The sequence below is a fragment of the Felis catus genome, chromosome B4 (assembly GCF_018350175.1).
Source record: "Felis catus isolate Fca126 chromosome B4, F.catus_Fca126_mat1.0, whole genome shotgun sequence".
NCBI lineage: Eukaryota > Metazoa > Chordata > Mammalia > Carnivora > Felidae > Felis > Felis catus.
In genome coordinates, this window is record NC_058374.1 from 26055543 (window position 1) to 26069896 (window position 14354).

At 39.6% G+C, this 14354-nt stretch overlaps 1 protein-coding gene across 9 annotated transcripts in view; it reads right to left on the minus strand.

Annotated features, from left to right (window-relative positions):
• Window positions 1-14354, minus strand: part of ODAD2 (outer dynein arm docking complex subunit 2) — a 179211-nt gene that overhangs the window by 137468 nt on the left and 27389 nt on the right. For all 9 annotated transcript variants that reach the window (XM_023256476.2, XM_023256475.2, XM_023256477.2 and 6 more), the window contains 2 exons: window positions 13846-13944; window positions 9012-9156 (listed from right to left, as the gene is read on the minus strand). In XM_023256476.2, coding sequence (XP_023112244.2) covers window positions 9012-9156; window positions 13846-13944 — 244 coding nt within the window. The remainder of the gene's footprint in view (window positions 1-9011; window positions 9157-13845; window positions 13945-14354) is intronic.

The window sequence follows — 14354 nt, forward strand, 5'->3', positions numbered from 1 at the left end:
AGGGTATGTGTTAATGGGTTATTTTTATAAGATTTTAATATTATTTTTTAATGTTTATTTATTTTGAGAAAGAGAGAGCACTAGCAGGGGAGGGGCAGAGAGAGAGGGAGAGAGAGAATCCCAAGTGGGCTCTATGTCATCAGCACAGAGCCTGACTCAGGGCTCAATCCCACGACCGTGAGATCATGTCCTGAGCCAAAACCAAGAGTGAGATGTTCAACTGACTGGGCCACCCAGGAGCCCCCATAAGATTTTAGCACTTTAAGTACCAAAGGGAGATAAGGAAGGACTAGAAGAGGAACACAGGCTTCAGCCATATGTGTCACAGAAATATCAGGAGGCCACACCTACCAGAGAGCAGGGGTGGGTAAAGGGGCGCAGCCCTTGCCAGTGGGAAGAGCAAAGGCTAGTGGACCAAAATGGACCTGGGCTTTAATGTTTCTCCTACAAATATGCAATTTCTAAAAATGAGTACAACAGAAGTGTATACATGCAAAATGAAAGATCACTTATACCAAATTTGGTACCTTTTACTCCTTAACCCTTACATTTATAAATTCTTCAGTGTGCAAACTTCTACAACAGGACATGACTATGTGGTTTTAGAATAAAAATCAAAGCAGTCTAGGGGCACCTGGGTGGCTCAGTCAGTTAAGCATCCGACTTTGGTTCAGGTCATGATCTCGTGGTTTGTGGGTTTGAGCCCCACATTGGGCTCTGTGCTGACAGCTCAGAGCCTGGAGCCTGCTTCAGATTCTGTGTCTCCCTCTCTCTCTGCCCCTACCCTGCTCATGCTCTGTCTCTGTCTCTCAAAAATAAATAAATGTTAAAAAAAAAAAAAGGTAAAGCAGTCTAGAGCATTATATAAACTGGGAACTAGGCAACACTACTTTCCTCCAATTTATTTAGCCTCTCAAATCAATTTGGGGGAAAGTGTACTTTGAGGAACAAAAAATAGTGTTGCTGCAAATACATCAGGCAACACATTCCCCCCAAAGATCTATCACATTTCCAGATTACATAAAACTAAACAGAACGTCACATAAAACTTAGATGGCAAAATTCTTTCCAATCAAAAATCTTACGAATAGCTAGATGGGCAATGTGTAATATATAATTATGGTCTAGCTGGGTGAGCTTACAGTATCCATTTATGAATGAATGCATGAATGAATGAATGAATGAATGAATGAGATAGGGCTTAAAAGACCTCCCTGGAGATTTTTAATATTGTCGTTTTTCAGCAGTTAAGTTGATGTGGTTATATAATGAATGCTAGCTAATGGTGGTATAAACTATTATGATTTAGTAGCATTATATTATCGTACTTATCCAATTATCTTTGCCCTTCTCCACTCTTGTTTATGATAGTCAAGAGGCAAAAATAATTTATAGCTCAAAAACTATAACTAAGGTTATTAGTTTATTTGTGGAGTACAGATTCGTCTGTGGAGATGGGAGCCTCTCCATTATTTTCATCGCCTTCTTTATAATAAAAATAAAAAGGGATAAATTTTTTGTGGGCAATATATAAACATACAAGTTAACACACATCTCAACCCAAATATTTAAATTGTGTTGTCTTACGCTGCATTATTTAAGAAAACATAATGCAAACTCTGCTAAGTAGGGATTTTTTTAGATGATGCAATTTAAAATATTTGCAATTTCTGGTGCCTGGGTGGCTCAGTTGGTTAAGCATCTGACTCTGGCTCAGGTCATGATCCCATGGTTCATGGGTTCAAGCCCCACATTGGGATCTGTGCTGACAGCTCAGAGCCTGGAGCCTGCTTCAGATTCTGTGTCTCCTTCTCTCTCTGCCTCTCACCCACTCATGCTTTGCCCCCCCTTCTCTCTCATATAAACATTTTAAAAAATTTAAATAAAATATTCATAATTTCTAACAGATAGTGGGGGTTTGTTTGTTTGTTTTTTAAAGCACAAAACTCCTACACTTAATGTCATGGAGACTTTTTTTTAAAGTTAACCCACATCAATATAACACCATATGTATTAACTTAAAGAACATTTCTCAGGAAGGTGGTAGTAATTTTCCTTTCTTACTGGCTTTTATTTGCATACATAAACAGTGAACATTACTTCTATTTTTGAAAGATTCTGTTGAGCATGAATAACACCATACTATCACAGTCTTCTCCATCTCTTTAAGTAAAACCTAGCAAAAGAGCACACTCTCATACCGCCTTCCAAAAATGAACATTGAATTCCTTTGTTAAGAAATGCTCTGTTTAATTAGTCTCTTACTTGAAGAAAACCAAGGGAGAGAAAATACGAACATACAACAGCAAGGTCTGCAGGCCCTCTGGGTCCTGAATTTCTTGACAGAAGGACAGAATAACCAGGCAACGGGCAATAAAGATAGAGGCCTGGGCGCCAGCCTGGCCCACAGCCGCCTTGCCTTCTGTGTGGGCCAGAGTGAACTATTTCTCAGCTTTTCCACCAATGAAACAAGGATCACACTACCTACCCCTCCATACCCAAAACCCGAGTAATGGGAAAGGAATTTAATTAACTATAAATGATTGCAAAGTACATCAAATTCCTGCAATGAAAAATCATATAAGTCCCAATTACCACTTAGAAGAACTTGTTAACCAATTAAGGTAGTTGTGTGTGTGTGTGTGTGTGTGTGTGTGTGTGTGTGTGTGTGTGTTTAATCAGTTCATGAAAGACGATTAAGGAATTGAACGCCACAAAAGTATTCTTCAACAAAGGTTTTGAAAATTTCAAAATGTCTCTGGAGCAAATTCCCTTCCAGAATGGAAATCTAAAACATGCCAAGGACGGAGCCTGGAGTGTCTCTTGGGAAGGCTTGTGGAATTTCTGAGGTGATTCTTTGAGAAGTTACTGTGAAGTAGGGTCCTGGTCACTGCTAAGCTGGGGGAGCCACCAAGTACCTTCACCTTTCATGGTCTGAGAAATATGAATTTGTGAATACATAACAGAACAGAAGAATAACAAGCAAGACCCCCAGCTCACAGGAAAGGTGAAATCAACACCAGTGTTTTATGAATTCGATCACATACGATAAATAAATTAGGAACTACCCCTCACCTACACATGGTGGGGGGAGGGAGGTAGGGAGAGGATAAATGTGAGGTGATGCCCAGCTGTGATCATAAGCTGCCACTCAGCAGCCGATGAGAGCCATTCTCCATGGAGTGACACATGTTCAGATAACGTCACCATCCCCTGGGACTCAGGAACAATGATCGCATGGTCTCAGATGCAAGAATGATACCACATTTATGAATTTAGATTAAAAAGCCCATCATTCCCTGATTTCATAGCTAGCGCCTTATGGTTTGCGTGTGTAGGAGTTTTCAATTTGGAAGGAAACTTACTTTAAAAATAAACCTTTTTCTCTTTTTACTTCAAACTTTCCTATTCATCTTTCTTTAGTTTTTTTTTCCCTACTAGCTGATTGTGTAAAATTACCAAATAAAATGTTACTTTCCTTAAGTATTTTTTTAAAAAGGCCGATGAAGCAATCTGTTTGTAAGATGGCAAACTAACATTTATGGAAAGACTGTCAGCGTAGCATTGGAATTTTGATCTAAAAATATTGCCTTGGTTGTACTAACTTGAGTGGGAGGCAGCTGCTTTCTGATTAGCTGTTAAGAGGTCCTATTTGATCATGAATAAAAAAACCAAACCCAGCCCACATGCCCCACACATTCATTCATTGCCTGGGCTCCTGAAGCAGTAGTTCAATTTCTAATGAATATTGTGAGCTCCAGTCCTTTATTTCCAACTACGGTATAGGAGTTTCTGTTGGGTATTTCACTCTCTTCAAACTTCATCTGCCCCAACCAAAGCCTCCTCATAAACTGGCCTGCTTTCTTTCCCATCCATTTCTTTGCTGCCTCCAAGGACATTATCCTGTTCGAAGCCCCCTTGTCACTGGCCTTCTGCCTCTTCCCACTCCGATTCATTCTACATACCACCTGCTGCTGGACAATGCTTTCTAAAGCATTGCTTTCATGATCCTGGTCCCCTGGCTGGACTCTGATCAAAATCCCAGGTGTAGAAAGAGGCATCCTGCAGGGAAGAGTCACAACTGGGGAAATGGCCCTGGGGATTAACCCTAGATTCTTCCATTATTGCCTGCCGCAAGGACTCAGGAATAAGACCAGCTGAATGAAGCACATCAGAGGAGGGGCAGGTGTCTACAAACCTGCTTGCTAATAATCCCCCATCTGAGCCTGGAGCTGATGCCAGGACAACACTGACATCTTATCCTCAAGTGACAAGGAAATGCCTATGGGGGAGATAAAGCATGATTCTAGACCCAGCCTCTGAAATCCTTTCGAACTACCTAAAATCTGACCAACCACATTCTTGGCATCACTCTATAGTCTCCTCAGTTTTCTCTTGGATTTACTTATCGTGTAGCATTGAGTTCCAGACCCAGACCTCCTTCAATCCACATAGAAAATGGATTTCGTAGGCTTGCAACCCTGTGTCCAGAAATTCAGTCTTTAGTTTAATGATACTTACACTAAGGTGTATGAAATGCAGATCTACTTATGGTGACAACCTTTCAATATTTTATCTCACTTTACTGAAGAGAACCTGTTTGTATTAATTTATAACATTTAATACTTGTGAGTAATAAATCCACATTTCCAAACAAAATAAAATTCAGCAATTCTCCTCCTATTGCACAAAGGGGTTCTCCATATAACTGACTTAGTAATGGGTAAAGCTTCTGTATCTTTGCAGAATTATTTTCACACTACCTTTACAGATTACTGTGGGACATACACTTGAACCATCTTCCCAGTCACTGGAATAGATCCAAAGCGAAACATTTTATTGCAAGATTTTAAAGCAGCCCTGGCCAGGGGAGAAAATAATATCCATATAAAGCTAGCAAATACAGCAATAAAATAGCATATCTATAAGGAGAAAGGGAGCGGAAAAAGGAGGAGAGAGGAAAGTAAGGGAAGGTGGGAAAGACGTGAACAGCAGGAGGAACAGCTCTGGCTCAGAAGAAGGAAAAACTGCTCTCAAGGAGCTGAGCGTGAAGAACAGCACAGCACAGCACAGCCCCTTGGGAACCTCATTCTCTCCCCATCACACTTTCTAAGCGGAGGGCTGGAGAGGCAAGCCTGTGCTCACTGGCTAGGCACCCTGCAAGACACAGCAATGAGTTTAATTCGGTCTTTCCATTTAAGTAACTGACCCGACACACAAGCTGAACAATAAAGATAACAAGGCAGAATGTAAGTGTTTCTCACTAAGGAAGCTGAAGAGGTGGTTTATTGCTTCATTTAGAATTAGGGCGTAGAGTCATCAGTTCCGTGTGTGGGGGGAGGGGAGAAGTTGGAAGGTTGGTGAGTAAAAATGCAAAGTCTTCATTAGTTTAAAAATTAAATTGTGTTCTAAAAATCCAGATTAAAAGAATATATACATACATAAAACTTGTAAGTTGAAATGAATGTATGTCAAAGCCAAATAATTAAATACAAACTCCCTTTACTTACATGCCAAGATCTGAGCTCATAGCTCTGGATAAATAACAAGCTATAGTTCATTGACCTGTTTGGGTATTAATGAGCTCTTCGAATTTTTTTCAGCAATCACTTGGAAAATGGTAAGTAGAAAGTCGGTTCAACATTAACATTTCTCTGCTAGTGTAAGTCTACATTTAAGGCATAATTTTGCAAATTAAAATGTCAGGTGTATTTACTTTGAGATTATCTAGAGACATTCAATTTTGAATTTCTTGGACATTTAATATCCTTTTGTGTCCCCATATAAAACATTTATCTGTGTCAAAAAGCCCAAAGCCACTTGTAGATATACTTTTTCTTTTGCTGGCTATGTTAAGAGTATCTACCTGTGGGAACTATAATAATTCCCAGCAATTTACTGTCTGGCCAAAAGTATCACATTTGCACATGATTTATTGATGAATAACTTGTGCAAGCTTAAGTAGCACTTCATCAATACATGTTTTCCTTAGCTGTTCTGGGACAGAAACAGTGCATCCCTTTCTGGCCTAATATTATATAGACTTATCCTAAATAGTTGAAAAACTCAAGATAGTTATTCAACAGTCAGGCTATTATGAGAAACTCTCATTGCCACGTTCACTGGGAGCTTATTATTAAGGATGTCATTCACTACCACACTCACTGTCTGCTCCATTAAGCCCTCAGAGAGAAAATTCTTTCTGCTCTTAGTACCAGGATCAGTTACACACATTGGCAACTGGGCCATTTTTACCTTATGATGGTAAGAGTATTTCCCTCACTGTATTAACTCACTGCATTTCCTCCCTTTTATTGGTTGCTAGAAAATGTGAAGCAAAAATTGAAGGGCCAGCTGTGCAAGTCAAGAAGATTCCATACCATATGTTGTCTACAGTAATAATATGTAATAGAAATCATTATTAATGCTAACAAGTATCGAGTACTTTCTATTAAGCACTTTACATATGTTAGATTTCACCTAATATTCATAATAATACTAAAACATGAGAACATTTCTTTTGCCATCTTGACCGATGAGAAAACTGAAGTTTAGAGAGGTTAGCCAACTCCCTCAAGGCTACTGAGTTAGTAGAACACCGACTCCATTAAAGTCTTTCCAACATGGAAGACTGCTCTGTTAGTCTGCCTCCTGGTCCATCCATGCGTCTTCCCTGTTGAGTCTTTATTTCCTTTAACTAAGGAAATAAAGTTAATAGAAAAGAATTCTTTGGAAAAACACCAGGGCTCTTCCAATCTCCTTCCAAAAAGGTATGTCCAAGCCACAATGTCCATCTGGCTCAAGCTACTTAAGTGTGGGGTGGCAAAGTTCTCTGATGCCATTTTTCCCCCAGAGTGACATGTGCTTTATGAAGACAGGAGATATCATGGGAAGATCCATGGTTCAGTAAAGGATCAGGAAGGTCTCCTGAGTCTGGACGTTGGTGCTATGTGTGCACAGTGGGGCCACTGTGTTGACTGCATGGTTTGTGTACAAAGACGCCTGCCAAGGGGTTGTGCACGACCATGGAGTTTGAACTCCAGCCTGTGCTCCAGATAGGGTTTCTAAATTCCCGACAGAGACATGAATATTCAAGATCAGAGAATAAGAAATCAGAATTCCCTCCCAATTCTGTGGAAGTCTTAAAATAGTAAGTTATTCCATGTTTTTTCCCCAAATTTTACTTATATGTTTTTAGGTATTAATGATGACCATAATGGTGAAGAATTTCCATAATAATAAACAGTAAGTCACTTTTTGTGATAGAGATACTAAAAATTTCAGAGGTTTTTCTGTTAAAAAAAATACCCAAACCAGGGGTGCCTGGGTGGCTCAGTCAATTAAGCGTCGACTCTTGGTTTCGGTTCAGGTTCGATCTCACGGTTTGTGAGATTGAGCCCCACATTGGGCTCTGTGCTTGGGATTCTCTCTCTCCCTCTTTTGCTGCCCCTCCCCCCTCTCAAAAATTAACTAAATAAACATTAAAAAAACAAAGTACATCTATTGCAGTAACATGTAAAAATGATCTCCACCTGATAACACTATTATTTATTACCACAAATAAATGCCAAATGGAAGTCATTTTAAATATTGAAAGATGATATAAAAATATTTACTATTTATAAGATATTATTCTTAAATTAAGTTTTAAAACAAAGCATTAACTGTCTATTCCAATAGTCTTGATTTTTGTTTCATGACAAATACACCAGACACACACAAAAAATTCTTCATTTTGCAATGCATTTTGCATTGACATTGGTCAAATGCATCTTGCATTGACATTGGTCAAATGCATCTTGCATTTTGCATTGACATTGGTCAAATTGTTAGGAGGCCTTCAAAAGCATAGCCAAGGTGGGCATTAAGGTTTGCTTCACAGAAGCTCATATCCTTTTTTAATGATGAAAATTTCATCTGCTTGCCCAGATTCCAGTTTGGCCATTGAAATCTATGTTGCAATGGAGAATTAGAATACTTTTTCCCAATTTCCCAATTTCTTGACTAAGTTTTCTTGGGATTCAGGATTCAGGAAAACATAGAAATTTTTTTCTGAGAAATGCAGGGAATTGCAGCTGGGGCCATGCTAAGAAAAGGGGCATATTTTTCTTGCAAAAAAAGAACTTTTTCAGCTACAATCTTGTGTCCATGCAGAAGACTTTTGTCGAATTCACAAAAATGTTCACATAAACTATTTTACCTGTCAGCTTGGAAGGACCTCAAAGGCACCAGGAAAGTATCCTTAAGTACTTTGGGAGTCACATACACACCTTTACATATGCAAAGCCACTGGCAAATGCCCTTGGTTCATCTGATCAAAGACCTAGGAAGCTAGAGGAAACTAAGACCTAAGTAAAAATGTTATTTTTACAAGTGCTTCTGAACTACAGCTTTAGACATGGCCCACCTAGACATTATCAATATCAACGATCTATTAACATTCATCTGGGTTTTGGCAAATCATTTGTCTTGCCCTGCCCCCATCCAAGTCTTAAATACATTATACAGACCATTATTATGTAACATGTTTTCACATATGTTGAGAGTAATGGAAATGGACCAATACATATTTTAAGCAACTACAATGTACCAAACACTATGCTGCATCTTTCAAATATGTATTTCCAATGCTAAAGTTATCTTACAGGACAGGTATTAATTTTATTCCATAGGTTAAGAAAAATAAGGCTCAAAACTATAACCAAAAGCCACACTGCTAAGTGACATGGCCTAAAATTTATTTGTAGTACAACTTCAAAACTCCATGCTCTTGCCACCACAACATACCACAGGGGAGAGGGCTGGTACCAGGCAGCCTGGCTGCTTCGTGAGAAATAACCTTACTATCCTCAGGGTAGTAAGACCTTCCCCTGTGCACACTTAAATAATAACAGGGATTTTTACTACCCTTATTTGAAAGAAACATACAATAAATGTGGAAGCAGAATATACCTTTTTGGGAAAGGAATTAAAATAATCATTGTAAACACAATACAAAAGGTCTGTCTTACCTTTAAATATTTCACCAGCTTCTGAATTTGCCAATATTCTGATGGCAAATCTGCATTTGCTTCCTGACGATCAAGTGGTTCTTCATCTTCCTCACTCTCTGAGGAGCTCTCACTAACGATTTCTTCAATCTTCTCAGTACTCTTACTAAGAACAATAACAACCACCACATAACATAAATATATTTATGCTACAACATGGAATTGGTTATAATCGTTACTATTTCAGCAATACGAACTTAAGCAACGAGTTCTAGAAGATCTAACACCTTCTCAGTTCTTGATCTTTGTTAAGATCTAAGTGAGGAGATGAATAATTGCGTGCTGTTTTAAGAAAATAGAAATGAACAGGGAATTAGTATATGTCCTATGGCTGTGCTGTACAAAAAGATAGCCACCAGTCATAGTATTTAAATAACTTGTGGTTATTTATATGTTTATATTTATTTAAATGTCTTTATTGAATTGAAATAGAATACAATTAAAAATTTAGTTCTTGAGGGGCGCCTGGGTGACTCAGTTGGTTAAGCGTCCTTCAGCTCAGGTCCATTATCTCATGGTTTGTGAGTTCCAGCCCCACATCAGGCTCAGTGCTGACAGCTCAGAGCCTGGAGCCTGCTTTGGATTCTGTGTCTCCCTCTCTCTCTGCCCCTCCCCGGCTCATGCTCTGTCTCTCTCTCTCAAAAAATAAATGTTAAAAAAATTAAAAAAAAAATTAGTTCTTCAGTTGTAGAAGCCACATTTCAAGCACTCAACAATCACATGTGGCTGGTGACTACTATACCAGGTAGCTCAGATATAAACCATTTCTATTATCATGGGAAGTTTAATCGGGCAGTGCTGCAAATGCCTCACAGGGAGAGTGTCTCCCTATGGAAGAAAGTACACTTTTTCCTCACTGCTCTAGAAGCTTCCAACTTAACATCAAGGTCATGGTCACCAGCTAGTTCACTCAAGCTTTCATGACCATATCTAATTCTCATTTTCTGTTTATCTCCATCCTCTCTTCCCTCCAACCCTCATGTGCTCTCTTCTATAAATGTCTTTTCTCACCTGTTTTGAAGCACAGTAGAAAGCACACTACTAGTAATTTCATAGTAGCAGTAACTTTCAAGTTTTATTAATTTTTTTAATTTTTTTTTCAACGTTTATTTATTTTTGGGACAGAGAGAGACAGAGCATGAACAGGGGAGGGGCAGAGAGAGAGGGAGACACAGAATCGGAAACAGGCTCCAGGCTCTGAGCCATCAGCCCAGAGCCCGACGCGGGGCTTGAACTCACGGACTGCGAGATCGTGACCTGGCTGAAGTCGGACGCTTACCGACTGCGCCACCCAGGCGGCCCTCAAATTTTATTAATTTTTAAGATTCTATAATTCTTTTAATTTCTCAAAGGTGTTGTGGCGCAGAGAGTTGTTCTCTGGGCCACAGTGGAATGAAATCCTGAACTGAAGCTTCTGTTCCAATTCAACAAGTCGCATGAGCTGAGTTTTAGTTTAATGTATTCTCTCGTCTAACAAATGTCCAGAAACCTAGGTTGGTTACAGAGCAAAATATGGTAGACAAGGCTGACTTAAGAACCAAGGTAAATTTAACTCAAAGGTCCCAGACATAAACATATACTAAATAAACCTATATTCTCTCGGGAATCTCTAAATGTTTTAGCTTAACAAACTCCTGGAGTTAAGAGCAGGTGATTTACCCAATCACTCTCAAATCATGTCAAAAAAAAATCAATACCCCAAAGGAAAGTTGTTCTCTTTTTCCAGTGATGAATCCTTTGACATATAACTTTATATGGCTTTCCCCATTTTATGAGATTCCCTTCCTGTTCTGTCCTGTGCCACAGCAGCTGTATATTCAGGAGGTAAAAAGAAGCAAACCTCAGTGTTTCATTGAGCTATGAACTTGACCATAAGAAATACTTCTCTACCACATCATTGTACCCACTTAAACAAGAAGAGATAGAGAAGTTCTCATTTTTATCGCTGACTAATGGTTGTTGCTTGGATACACTACCCCTTTACCCTTATCTATTACTCTGGAGTTCTCGGACTCACTAAAATTTGATTTTTTTTTTTAATTTTTTTTTCAACGTTTATTTATTTTTGGGACAGAGAGAGACAGAGCATGAATGGGGGAGGGGCAGAGAGAGAGGGAGACACAGAATCGGAAACAGGCTCCAGGCTCTGAGCCATCAGCCCAGAGCCTGACGCGGGGCTCGAACTCACGGACCGCGAGATTGTGACCTGGCTGAAGTCGGATGCTTAGCCGACTGCGCCACCCAGGCGCCCCCTAAAATTTGATTTAAAATTGAAATGCTTTAGGGCAAACATCCATTTCAGGAAAGATGAAGTAGATATACCTTTCCTTATTCCTCCCACTAAGTACATAAAAATCCTGGATATCATATGTAAAACAAACCTGAGAGAACTCTGTTTGTAGAATGGAGAAGAATGGAGAATGGAGAAGAAAGACTATCTAGGGACCTGGAGACCTGAGAAGCAACACAGTGAGGAGGAGTTCCTTGGATTTCTTTTTGTCTCACATATCCCAGACAGGGTACTAGAGAAGACAGTGGTGTGGAAATACCAGTGGGCACAGAGGAGAAAAGCACCTAAGGAGGGGGTGCCTGGGTGGCTCAGTTGGTTACGCATCCGACTTCAGCTCAGGTCATGACTTCACAACTCGTGGGTTCAAGCCCCGTGTCAGGCTCTGCTCTGACAGCTCAGAGCCTGGAGCCTGCTTTGGATTCTGTGTCTCCCTCTATCTCTGTCCATCACCTGCTCATTCTCTCTGTCTCTCTCTCACTCTCAGAAATAAATTTAAAAACAAGCACCTAAGGAAAGCCTGCTCTTTCTCGTCAGAGGAACAGAAAAGGAATAGCTTAACATAAAACTTTTAGGCAACAAATGATATATTCTTGTCAACACCACAGAAAACACTGTGCCCTATCCCCACTTCTGCTAGCAATGGCCAAACCGAGAACTTTATCAGGCTACAGCAAAGCTCCCTAATCCCCATGCTGGGTGCTGTTAGAGAAGGCCTAAAAGGGAGTCAGGACTTCCACTGATCCCAAACCCCAATGTCAATGTAATAAAAGGCCCGTGCCTTTCACAGACAAGCTGGTATCCATAGAGGCCTAGGAAGAGCTTGAACTTCCACTACCACTCATAAATAATGAGGATCCCCTCACCTGCACCAACCCCCCCCCCCCCGCCAGGTGTCAAGTGAGGGCCCACTTGAACCCTGCAATTCCTTTTCTAATCTGAGGAGGCACCACACACCTTATCCCGCCAATGTGGTATCAGAGGCCTGCTAAAACATAAGATTTAAATAAGACCCGGAAGAATTAAGAAGAATTAATCCAACAATTAAGACTCAAAAAGTCTTAAAAATTATTACAGTTTAAAAATTACTCATTCTCTTACCATGCTTCAAAATGGAATAAGTTAAAAAAGACTTTTATGAAACGGGGTGGGGGGGGAGTCAGAGAGAATGGAGGGAGAGAAAGAAAACCAAGAAAATAAAAATCAAAAAGAACAAACAGAAAAAAATATACATAATGACAAACTTAAGCCCTAACATAATAATGACATTAAAGGTAAATGATCTAAATATCCCTTAAAAGACAGGGTTTAACTTAATGGACAAAAAAGAAAAAAAAAGGGAACCAACCAAATGCCATCTACAAGGAACTAATTTCAAATATGATGATATGTTATAGTTAGTTTGAAAGAAAAGGAAGAAAAATACACCATGCAAACAATCAAAAGAAAGCAGAAATGGCTATATAATATCAGATTAAGTAGACATCAAAAAAGGAAAACAAAACAAAACAAAACAGAGCAAAACCGACCAGGGACACAGAGGAAATTACATAAAGATGGAGTCATGGTAATCCTAAATATGTATTTCCAAGCAACAGAACTGCAAAATACATAAAGCAAAAACAGAACTAAAAGGAGAAAGAGAAAAATTGCAATTATAGTTGGAGACTTCAATACTTCTCTCTCATCAATTTATGGAACTAGACTGAAAATAAGCTAGGATATAGAAGAAATCAACAACACCAAATAAACATTATTTATTCCACATTTATGGAACACTCCACCCAACAGCAGCAGGTTACACATTCTTTTAAGCACCCAAAGAACTTATACCAAGATAACTTGACCACACAGAACCTCAACAAATTTAAAAGCATTGAAATTATACAGAGTATGATCACTAACCACAGTGGAATCAAACTAAAACATCAGTAACAGAAACAGAACAGGAGAATCTCCCAAGTGCCTGGAAACAAAATAATGCTCTTGGCTCAAAGAAGAGAGTCTCAAAGGAAATTACAACAAAACAAAACAAACAAACAAACAAAACACAAAAAAAACACATTGAACTGAATGAAAATGAAAATACAACATATCAAAAACTTTTGTGCACAGCTCAGAGCTGAAGCAGTGCAGAAAGCACTGCTTTATGGCGTTATAGCCCTATAAACTATATAGCACTAAATCCTTACATTAGTAAAGAGAAGTCTCAGTCAACAATATAAACTTGCATCTAAAGAAACTGGAGAAGGACCTGAGTGGTTCAGGTGGTTAAGTGTCCGACTCTTGGTTTGGGCTCAGGTCATCATCTCATGGTTCGTGAGTTCAAGTCCCATGTCGGGTTCTGCACTGACAGTGCAGAGCCTGCTCGGGATCTTCTCTCTCCCTCTCTCTCTCTCTCTGCTCCTCCCTCGTCAAGCCCCATCTTTCTTTCTCTCTCAAATAAATCAAACAAACAAACAAACAAAGAGGGTGGTGGGAGAATAACTCATGTTAATAGACACATACCGAACTAACTGCGCTCTTCCGAGTTTAACAGATGGCCCTGACCTTTCAGGTCTTCTTCTGTGTTTCTCCTCTTGGGGGTCTCTTAGTAAGCTTCTGTACCTAAAACACAAACTTTTCAAATTAAGTTATGTGGATTAATTGGAAATTAAAAATAGAAATACATACAAATATTCCATCACTTTTATGCACCCAAGTGATGTTCTCCTAATACAGAAAACGGCTATGAGTTCCAGCCTCATCTGACACCTGAGATGTCCCTTCTGTCTCTCAGGCACAGCCATGTACTTTATGTAGTGGAGGAGCATGTGGTCCACTATGTCTTTCGTGAGGAACAGGTGCTAGGAACAGGCTGCCATCACTGTGGTGGCCCTGCCCTCTGTGCCTTCTACTAGCAGTGCCTACTGCCCTGGCTGAAAGCTGCCTCTTTTCTGATCTTCCACACCCAGCACTACAGCAGGGCCTGTATCGGTTTTCCAGGTATTCCCAGGTTGAGCACAGTCCTTGGCACA